Source organism: Lolium rigidum, chromosome 1, assembly GCF_022539505.1.
Source record: "Lolium rigidum isolate FL_2022 chromosome 1, APGP_CSIRO_Lrig_0.1, whole genome shotgun sequence".
Classification (NCBI taxonomy): domain Eukaryota; kingdom Viridiplantae; phylum Streptophyta; class Magnoliopsida; order Poales; family Poaceae; genus Lolium; species Lolium rigidum.
This window is the reverse complement of record NC_061508.1, coordinates 355,568,710-355,580,173: the sequence shown is the minus strand read 5'-3', so window position 1 is coordinate 355,580,173 and position 11,464 is coordinate 355,568,710. Positions and strand designations below refer to the sequence as shown.

The 11,464-nt window shown below is 47.8% G+C and overlaps 1 protein-coding gene across 1 annotated transcript; it reads left to right on the top strand.

Moving 5' to 3' along the window:
* Positions 1 to 3,534: 3,534 nt before the first annotated feature.
* LOC124684660 (probable E3 ubiquitin-protein ligase ATL44) lies at positions 3,535 to 4,675 on the top strand. The gene has a single exon (XM_047218930.1). The coding sequence runs from the start codon at positions 3,699 to 3,701 to the stop codon at positions 4,350 to 4,352; it is 654 nt and encodes a 217-aa protein (XP_047074886.1). The 5' UTR covers positions 3,535 to 3,698; the 3' UTR covers positions 4,353 to 4,675.
* The last annotated feature ends 6,789 nt before the right edge of the window (positions 4,676 to 11,464 follow it).

The window sequence follows — 11,464 nt, the reverse complement described above, 5'->3', positions numbered from 1 at the left end:
GAGATAGAACTCCGCTTGGAGATGTCGCGTGATGAGAGGCCGTTCAACTCGCTTGAGGGCTGCCGTCCATTCCCCCTAGGCGTACAACCTGATCCTACGACGGGAACACTTGCTAAAGCTTGAACGATATGTCCTTGAACTTCCGTAACTGTAATAATTGCTATATATTCCAATAGAATCGACTTGTTGCTTTTATTTAGTTGTATGAATGTGCATGTGAACATGTGTCTGTAGTTTCATTTACTTTGCTATATATTTCAAGATTATGGCGTAGATAGCTTAATAATTATTTGCATTTACTCGACCACTACTTGCCTCGTATTTGGAGTTCGCCGATGATTAGAATGTTCGGTCAATCGTACACTCGGGGGTGGAGCCAGTGAGCCTTGGTGCGACGGCCACAAGTATCAATCTATTGTGCATCCTACCTAGCCTCACTGACTCCATCCCTGGATGTTAATATTTGTTTCGACCGACAAAGTATGAGGCACGCTATTTAATTCGTACTACTTGTCTTCTATTTGAGTTCGCACTTCTTAATTGCATTGGCCGATGATTAAAATGTTCGGTCACTTGTACACTCCGGGGTGGGGCCAGTGAGGCTTGGTGTGATGGCCACAAATATCAATCTATTGTGCATCCTACCTAGCCTCACCGACCCCATCCCTGTATGTTATTATTTATTTCGACCAACAAAGTATGAGGCACATGCTATTTAGTTCATACTACTTGTCTCTTATTTGAGTTGGCACTTGTTCATTGCATTGGTACTAACGTTTTACTTGTCTTGTGAATGGAGATGCCGACGACATATGTCGTGTACAAGGGGAGGGTTCCTGGAGTCTACGACGGCGGGAGGACTATCGGAGACAGGTGCACCGTTTCAGCGGCAACAGCTACAAGGGATACCCCACTAGGGTGGAGGCGGAAGGAAGATACGCCCGTTATCTAGCGGGAGAGATGAGGGACATGAGGAGGAACCGGATGAAGACCATGGCCTTCGTGATGCTGGTCATCATGACCATGTTGGTCATGTTCTATGTGATTCTAGTTTAGGTTTGGACCTACATTGTGAGGTGTATGACGATACTTATGACGACTATGTACCAAGACTTCTAACTTTGTGAAACTTCGTCGTTCGGTGTTGCATATGCACATGTGTTGTATGAATCAACATTCCGAAACGAAACTTGCGTATTTGTGTACTAATACCGAAATGAAACTTGGCTCTCTATGTGCTTCTCATATTGCATGTAATACTGTATAAATGAACTGCGTTGTAAATATATACTGCTGTCAAATATGTATTGTAATATGCTGGAAAAAAGCTGGAAAAAAAGAATTTTCGAATTAGTTGCCGGCGCACCTAAATGACATACTGCCGGCGCACGTGGCATGCGCCAGTGCTGGAAGCACTACTGCCGGCGCACCTGATTGTGCGCCGGTGAAAGTGGTTCTTTGCCGGCGAAGCTTCGAAGGTGCGCCGGCAGTAACCATCTATCGCCGGCGCACTGCCTGGTGCGCCGGCAGTGACAATTTATCACCGGCGCGTTCGCACCGGCGGGCTCGTGGTGCGCCGGCAATGGGCATTTTTGGTTCGCCGGCGGTAGCCCTTTTCCTTGTAGTGTAATATCCGCAATAGTTAGGCCTTACAAAGGGTTGGAGGATCCAGCGGCGTGTAGGGTGGAGTTTGCTAGCCCTAGACAGGATGTTCCGGGGATCAACCTCGTGTTGGTTTTTAGGCCCTGTCTAGGATCGGCTTACGGTCACCGTACGCGAGCGCGAGGTCCAATCGTGAGTAGGATGATCCGATTATGCGGTGAAAACCCTAAATCGTCGTAGATCGCTTTAGCTTTATCTTGATCAAGCAGGACCACCATATATTCGTGCACCTCGTACGAATCATGGGTGGATCGGCTCTTTGAGCCGATTCACAGGACAACCTGAGAGCCGATCGAGGCTCATATTTAACGTTTACGTGTATGCCATGCAGGAAACTAAGCGAGGCATCATCCAACACTTTCCTGACCAGGTATAGGTCAGGTGGCACGCCCTTGCGACAACATCGGACGTGTGACCAGAAGGCTTTGCGGGCCGTCGCTCTGAGGGACCGGGGCCAGCCGCAGCCCTGAGTTGTTCCCGGCTCTACGGTGTTGCCAGTCGCTGCCCGCCGGTGGGATTCTGACCGCAACAATGCCACAACATGTATCAAACTATGTGTGAACCTAAGGGCTTTATTAATTTAAAGTTGGGCATTATAATGCTTTTTATCTTTAAAAAAAAGATACTAGCAGTTCATGGGAGATCCACGCCATGAAAGAGAAACTCCATCCCATTTTTACAGTCAGAATGTAGTCCATACTTTTACTTTGGTCCTTGTTCCTGTGTGGTTGGAATTCTACAACAAATTTGTGATGAGGCTTAGCCATGATGGCTAAGGCGGGCTGACACGGCCTCGCCCGCTCACTGTCGAGCCTTGTCATCCGAAATATGATTGCAAAAAGTTCCTTGTCTAGAGCTTTTATTCACGAGAGCATAACCGTCTTATGTTCACATCTCGTATTACTATATACGTGTCCCAAAGATTGCCGCACAATTCTAGTCAAAATGTGTTCTTGAGTCTTGAGTCACCATTCTAGCTAGTGTCTAATAATAACCATTGAAAAATGTGCATTTGAAAACTTTACAAACTAGCTATGCATTTTTACTTCTCCTTGATCATCTTTAGGAACTCGACTTCAGTCAATTCTACACCAATTAGTACTCATCATATGCACGTACTTAGATATAAATTCAACAAAGTAATCGAGAGTGGGCATGCGTGCATCCGAGATCGATGGGTATACGAAGAAGTTTTATGTTAGTACCTTGAGATTCATGACATCAGTTTCCAAGCATGGACTAAACAATGTCACTTTTCACCTTTTCTTCGTTCTTAGCTACAGATATAGTAACCACTAGCCAGTCATATATATCCTTGACACATAATCGCACTACCATAAGATCACGTTGGTGCACATCAATCAACCAATCTCACATTAGATAATAAACACGCATATATATGTAATCGACATGCCTCCGCAATTAATCATAACGTTTTCCTCGTGGGATCAACCGATTTGAGTGAAACTGCGAAGGTTGCCACTGCTAGCTGTCAGGCTCTTTCACAAGAGTTCACTTTACAGTAACCAAAAGAACTGGCACCACACGCATTTTCTTCTTCTTTGTAATAAGTAAAGTGAAGTAAAGCAAAAAAAAAATGTTTAAAAGAATAATTAAAGCGCCCTTGTCTCATCTTTTCACACAAGCACTTTGGTTGGCCCCTAATTAGTAGACGTTTAGTCACTCATAGTTCAACCACTCACTCACTAGTCACTAGTTCTATCCCTCACTCGCCAGTTTCTTTCTACCGCTTGCTTTCCACGTAACCAGTGTCAAACCAAAATGAGCCAGACTTGCCACCCGCGCGTGCAAGAAGAAACATCCTAAAGTGGCACGAGCCTACCACTACCACTACCACGTACGTTGGCCCACTGCTCCTTCCACCACCATGACCTCCGCTCCGGCCGGCCATGGCTGCTATAAAGACCCACCAGCTCCGTCCCAGCGGGCACACACACCCTCACACTTGGTCAGAGTGAAAGCCCAGGTAGACACACAGATCGCAGTCCAAAAACACATACAAACACACCAACACCATGCGCGCCCCAGCGAGCCTCCTCCTGCACCGCACGGCCGCCGGCGAGACGTCCTCCTCGATGGCACCGCGTTCTACTCCGGAGCAGCATCAGCAGCAGACGGCGCCGGCGGGGATGGCGGTGGACTCAAACATGGTGGTGATCCTGGCGTCACTTCTCTGTGCGCTCGTCTGCGTCCTCGGCCTCGCTCTCGTTTCCCGCTGCGCGTGCCGACGACGTCGCACCTCAAGCTCCGACCACTCGCCTCCTCCACCCAAGGGGCTCAGGAAGAAGGCCATCGACGCCCTCCCCACCGTCTTGTTCGCTATCTCACCGGACTCGTCATCAACGTCAGCACCGTCGACGACGGCATGGTGTTTGGCATCCGAGTGCGCGATATGCCTCACGGAGTTCGCGGATGGGGAGAGCGTGCGCGTGCTCCCGGGATGCGGCCACGGGTTCCACGGCGCGTGCGTCGACGCCTGGCTCCGGACAAGCGCCAGCTGCCCCTCCTGCCGCGCCGCCATCTCCGGCGCCGAGCCGGCCAGGAGGACGGCGCCTGTGGAGCCGACGGTGGTCGTCGTGGTGGCCAGCGGGGGCAGCAGGTGCGGGAGGTGCGGCGAGCTGGCGGCGCCGGCTGGGAGCGGTGCTGGGGACTGCACCTTCTTGCCTTAGCTTATCTTCTCTTCGTCTTCCAATGTTTTCTTTGTTTTAGTTTCTGCTAGGCTGCCTACTTAGGTTGTCTTGTCTTAATTAGCACTGTATATTAGTACTGCACTACTCTTGATCAACTCAGGTTTGTAGCAGTCATGCATTCCATGATACTTAGTTCATCAGGTTTGTATAGTTACAATTTTTGTTCGTCGCTTTATTCCATTCCTGCTTTTCGTTCTTAGGTCGCTGTAGATCGTACTGGGACGACAAGCAGTTTTGTAGCTCGGACGTGAAGTACAAAAAATTGTCACAATTTAATTTGGCTATGCTATATGCTTCTCCTACTACACCTGTCTGATGAGACGTTCAAAGGAGCACCAGTGCAAGCAACCCTGAATATATTTCTATTCCTTTGATCTCTGTTAGTGACATTCGTCGCTCCTCTTCATCAACATCCTTGATCAAATCGTTCAGCGTTTCGAGCGGGAATAATAGCTTAAGTTTGGTCTTGTGAACACCAAAGGGGTACGGTGGAATCTGCATACTGTCGTATTCAATTTGTATTGTGTGCTTTGATCTGAACTGAACTCTGACCGCTTGCAGCGTATACTAAGGCTCTTTAGTCTCCATCAGAATCGATTCGCTGTTCAACATGATAGCTGCTCGACTGATGGAGATCGATCCAAGGACGACCAGAGTGGAACGATAGCTCTCATCATGGGTGTGTCATGCGAGCTGTTGGGTTATAAACATTTGTTTGGTCAACAACTTCTGCAACGCAATATGTAATTAATTATTAAAGTGTATGTGTAGTTAAACTGCTTTTGGAACGAACAGAATCTATAGTTTTCTTGTGCTTAATTATATTATTTGCTTTTGTTGATGATGTTAAATTTTTTAACTAACCCTTTCCATCAATTCGAACCGTTAGAAAACCTAGCTAGTGCATCAACTGTACATAGTGGAGACATGTGTATGGGCAACTTATTTTTTTTCGAAATGGAAGCATAGCCCCAGCCTCTGCATTCACACAGCATTTTTTTATTAAATTATTCGCAAAGCCTTACAAGGGAGATACAAAGATCAACTCGAAGCCACCTTTCCAGCGACAACTCGCTATACCTACAAGAGCGATGAAGGTGGTGACCATGAACAGGCCATTACCCCGACCATACACCAACACACATCATCTAAAACTGAATGCCTCCCCAAGCCACCCATTGGCAGGTGAGAAGCACAACCGGTTAAGCAGACTCTGAGCGCACACCATTGCACACGTCACAGAAGTTTCTACCTCTGTCTTCCTCGCACCCATCTCCAAGAGGGATCACCGCATTGACCTTGCTAGACCTGCCATCAACGCCACCATGACGCCTAACAGCACCACCATCCTGTGCATGCTCTTCGTCCCGCATCCAACACCGATACTCCGCTGCGCCACGCCACCGAGACTCACCATCTCCTACGCGGTAGATGAACACCACACCACCGCATCCCACCACCGTCCAGCAGCTGCTCCAAAAACGATGTCCAAGAGGTAGAACGATGCATAGAGCACCGCCATCGTCTGATCTGGGAGACCCGGATCTAAGGTTTCCCCGAGTAGCACGAGTGAGAAGATACAGACTGCGACGTCGATGCCTTCAAGAAGGTAATGACGCATGACGTCACCATCGCCCGCCACGACGAGGGTCGGAGCACGATTATCACCGGCAACCGCGCATTCCCAACTCGTTGCTAGGACTAGATGTGAGATCATGATATCGTCACAACCAGCCCCAATCTGGCCGACCACCTCCGACGGAGAAGATGGGCACCACCGCCATGCCTAGAGCAGCTGCCCTAGGATTCCTCACGATGCAAGAGAGGCCCGATAGCGCCTCCCTGCCGACAGCGTCGCCACCTGCAAATCCGCGCCATGGCTACCGCCTCCCCGCAGCGCTGCATCAGGGAAAGCCTGGCGGATCGCCGCCGCCGTGCCCATCGGTCCGCAGCCGAGGAGAGTCCGCCGCCACCGCCACACCACCAAGGCTTTGCCTGGCAGTGCCTCGGGCGGCGGCGGCAGGAGAGGAGGGCACCGATGGGAAGACGAGGAGGAGCGCCGGCGGCCGCCCTGGCGTGGCGCGGCGCCGCCGCGCGGGGGCGATAGGGTTAGGTCGTATGGGCAAATTATGACCAAACGGAAACCATGCGGAGCCTGATCGGCCATTGATGCGCCAAAACAGGAAAGTCAGGTGTTTACACGACTGATACGTCGACATACTAGAGGGGCCGGGAATGATGGGCATATGTGTGGGAAGAACATGGAAATGAAAACTGTTTTTGGCAAAGCTAACTCTGAGGATAAGATCATCGTGTAGAAGAAGATAAAGATAGACACATACTCTGCATCTCTCCTATCTAGAAATCTGGACTGCACTTTTCCCCCTTTACCTGTACAGTCCTGTCCCAGAGATTTCACCCTTTTCTTTCTTTCCAAGATTCATAATCCGGTGATTGAGATGCCTACAATTGATGTTGGGGGCGCCTCGCCTGGGATACGGTCCATATATGTACTATAGTATGGTCAAATCAACGCTAGCTAGCTCCCGGGCATGTGATCCATCGAAGACAATGGTCAATATGATTTTGACGCTGACCGAATAATTCCACGTACGTCGCCCGATTAGTATGGCACACGTGTGGCATGGTTGATTGACATGCAATTGCACAGCTGAAAGTTGACGCGAGATATATAGTGGGAGTAGCGCGCCTGAGCGGCGGAATTGACTTGGTTTGTTGACGAGTTCCTCAAAGCATACGGAGATTGGAGAGACAGCCTAACCGATAACACTGCACCACCAGTAGAGGAAGAGCTAGCTGCTGCCTTTTAATTAACACAACAACGCGTTCGTCCATGAACTTAATTGACCAACGCACTATGTCTCGGTAGTATTTTCGTACTATGTACAAAAAGATGGGGGGGGGACCAATTGAGTCAAAAGGTTTTGCATAGTTCTCACCTGTACAAGTTAGTATGTTTACTACCTCCCTTATCGGCATGCGCCGGAAATGGCGACCGGCCGAAGAAGTTCGATCGTTGGCTACTCGGTCGATCTTTGGGGAGCATGCACACCGGTAGAAAAACGCTCATCTATACCGGTTCCAGAGGGGCATTAGTACCGGTTGAGCAACCGGTATTAATTATCCGGCACTAAAGGCCCCTCCCTTTCGTACAGGTTGCTTACGAACCGGTATAAAAGGGGCCTCCACGTGGGCCACCAAGAGAGCTCAGGGCCAAGGAGCTTTGGTACCGGTTGGTAATACGAACCGGAACCAAAGGTTCCCACCCGCGGCAGGGAATTTGCCCAAATCTCTGCCGCGGCAGAGAATTGGATTTTTAGGGTTTTTTTGGAGGGGTTTAGGGATATCGGTTTGTTCCATATCGCGTCGATGCACCATAAACGCGTTTGGGTTTAGGTAGTACATGAAGATCAAGATGATGCATAGCAAGTTGGTGCATATAATATAACACACATGTAATTGCATAAGATCGCAAATTAAGTAGCACTATGCATGAAGATCGATCTTCATGCATATTGGTACTCTCCAGGCGTACTCTATATATGTCTATTACATGTAGCATAGTGGTACTCTTCGAGTCAACTATATATGTAACATGTACATCTTCATTCATAGTGGTACTCTGCGAATGGTGGTATGACGTCCCAAAGGAAAAATCCCGCCAATTCCTCGCCTATTGCTATGAAGCGGTCATCGATTGAGAGCTTGTTCCGCTTTCTTACCAACTATAAAAGAATAAGATACAAATGAATACATGAATCAACTATTACTGAAACTCAGCACAACTTATGATAAGAAAACAAATTTGTGAAGATTGTTTTTGTACCTCTTTATTTCTTTCATTATTCGTTCTCTCGCTGACAATTCTGCGGATGTACTCGCAAACGAAGAATCCACAGAGATCGGTCCCTTGTGGTTGTTGCGGGCATTTCTTTACAAGAATATAATTCAATCGAACAATAGTCAAGTATGATAATTAAAAGGTGTGTGGACCTAGGTAGTACTACTTACTTTCGCACGCCATCGCAGCTTCGGTGTCCATTCACGGAACGTATCTTCCTTGATGAAAGTTTGCCATACGCTGCTCGACAAAAGAAAATGCATAAAAGAGTCATCAATTAGTTTAAAGCAGGAAATTAACGAAACAAACCGATAAGAATTAAAATTACCTTCTGAGCATTAAAAAACAAGACACGTATAGTTCCGATTTTTTGCTTAGTGAGTCAAAGACTTCAACTTCTCCAATTTCCATATTAATGACGAGAAGAATACAGTGAAACCTACGCACGTTTCAATATGTAGTGTCATATATATAAGTCATTAGTTAAAATTTTGACATACGGTGAGCAAAATATAATGTGTTATAAGACAAGTAAGACTCACTCGAAGTTGTAAGGCCAAATTATTAGCTTTTTGTCACGTTGTCGCTTCAAAAACCTTAGCAAAGTCTGCGGTGTATCCTTGTTATAGAGGGGATTCTCTATGGTTTTAACATGCATTGTGTGCGGGTCAATGAACCCAATGTCTGTGATTTCGTCCCTTTTGCATTCGAGCATCTTCGATCTGCATAATATAGCGCACAAAAGATTATAATCTGCAGACAATGAACGAGCTGAGCTAAAGAATTCTCAAATTAAATAAATAAATCACTTACAAACAATAGCAACTGATGATTGATTTGTCGAGGGCCCGGAGATTGTATAACTGAAAGAGTTCGGCGAAGTCAACGTTCACACAGTACTCCTGGAAGTAGTGCTCTTCCCTAACTCGCACCATGATAGTCTCGATCCCTTCCTTTGAGGCATTAAGGTACCACGAATGCAAGTTACGCATACATGTTGGTACCTTCCTGAGATTCTCGACCAAATCTTTCCCTTGAACAAATTGATATGCTCGTTCAGCGAAGGCGTAATCAGTTGCGTCTTGTCGAGAACTTTGAACGGTCTTCCCGTCAAACACCTTGAGAGGGGCGACCGATTGAACGGGTTGTTGTCCGAGCTGGTAGACTTGGTGTATCCCTTTTATCTCCCTGATACCCGATTTAACGGGTTTTGTCGCCTCGATCATCTTGTCATACGACCTTTCAATAGAACGCGCATAGTCAGATGGCGGCGATGGTACAGGGTCATCTAGATTGTCAACGGTACGCACAACTTTCACCGGATCTAGTGTCTTCTCGAAAGGTATCTCTGGCAATTTCGGTGCAAAAAATTTCTTCACCTCGGCCTGAACGGCCTCCGCGTTTTCCTCTGGAGTTTTTTCCCAAGGTAACTTCTCAGTAGGCGGCAGTTGTTTCTCCTTTCTAGCTTTCTTCCTAGGCGGCGTACCATTCCGCTTAACGGATGCTGTTTTACGCGGAGGATCTCGAGATGGTGGACTCACGCTGGGGTCCCTCTCAGGTAGGTGTGGACTTGGCTGCTCACCAGGACTGCCACCAGGAGGAGTCGATGGCATTTGCTGCTCATGTGTAGGAGTCGGTGGCCTTTGCAAAAGGACGACGTACTTCTTCGGCCATAGGGCGAAACCGTGCTTGACATCGGCCAGTGTCCTCTCATCTTCACCTCTAGGAATATCAAGCTCCACTTGTTTCAAAACCCGGAACAACTTCATCCACCCCGACACGAACACAGCCAGGTGGAATGGGCATATGATGGTGCATTGTTCCATCTTCACTTGGGTACACATAGCCGACCGCCACCTTAACGGACGCAGTCCTGAATAACATATGTAGCTCGCAATCTGTCTTCTCCGTGACATAATCCACGGGGTAGCTTCCTCCACACCTGTCAAGATGCGAGGAACCGACACTGCTTCTTCGCTGAGATGGGGTAGCATCGCCATGTGGATCCTGTAGAAACAGCGGCTGATCAGGTGCCCTCTGATTTCTCTCAAGAGCCTCCACCCTAGTTAACAATTCCGTTACAATGTCGGCGTCCTTCTTCTTCTTTCGCGAACGGCTTCTATAAGTGCCAGCGCTGTCCGGCCACGCTTCCTTCATGGTGAGACCTGGGCGAGCTCATACCCGTCCAACGTGTTCAGGGTTCCCCAGAGCGAGTGTCAGCTCGTCATTCTCTCGATCGGGAATGTACTCTCCCTTTCTGACCTTATTAATTGCATCTACAAGCTTCGGTACAATTGACTCAATTTTTTCCTTCCATTTTCCCTCCGCAACGATCAGCCCTGTCTTTGGGTCCAACCCTGCCCCATGAGCGAACAACCAGAACTTGGACCGTTCGGGCCAGTCCCATGTCTGTGGAGTGATTCCATCATTCATCAGTTTATTCTCAAACGCTGTCCACTTCGGAATGACACTCTTGTAGCCACCTGACCCCAAATGATGCGGAAGTTTCTTCTTTGAAGCATTTTCGGTATTTTTCTTCGATCGGGACAGAAAAGTAGACAATTGCTTATACTCCTTAAATGCGGGCCAGTGAGCTTTTATCTTCACTAGATTATCATCGAATACTGGATCTTCATTCTTATATTTGTCCCATAGATTTTTCTTCCGGTGTCCGGAATTGTATGGCCATCTTCTTCAATGTCCATTCCTTGACTTTTTCTTCCGGCCTTCCGTCATGTCTTCCGGTAGGCTGAACTTTGTCGATAGCGTGTCCCAAAGAAATGTTTTCATCGTCTCGTTGACATAACTAGCACCACTCTCCGCGTTCTTCGGCTTATGCCACTCTTGAATGCTGATCGGTACATGATCCCTAACAAGAACTCCGGCTTGACTTGTAAATTTGCGGCAAAACTCTTTGGGATGCTCTGGTTCACCATTAGCCTTGAATGCCGTGAGGGCTAACCTGCCCTCGCTCTTTAGCACCCGCGTCGGGCCTCGTTTTGATCTAACAGACTTGCTCGATGATCCGAAGGCTAAAAGAAAAAATTATTCGTTAATAAGTGCAATACAAATAAATGAATGCATCTAGGGATGAACATATAGACTAATTGATACATAGATATACACCTCGCCGGAGTTTGTGATGGACACTTCGTTGTCTCTTCTAATTTGTTCAGACTCAAGTCCATCGCCGAAATCATTCAGAAAGTCTTGGAACTCGTTGTCATCT

What these genes read in the sequence shown, in the direction of transcription:
- LOC124684660 (XM_047218930.1), top strand. Translation starts at nt 3,699, where the DNA reads ATGCGCGCCCCAGCGAGCCTCCTCCTGCACCGCACGGCCGCCGGCGAG.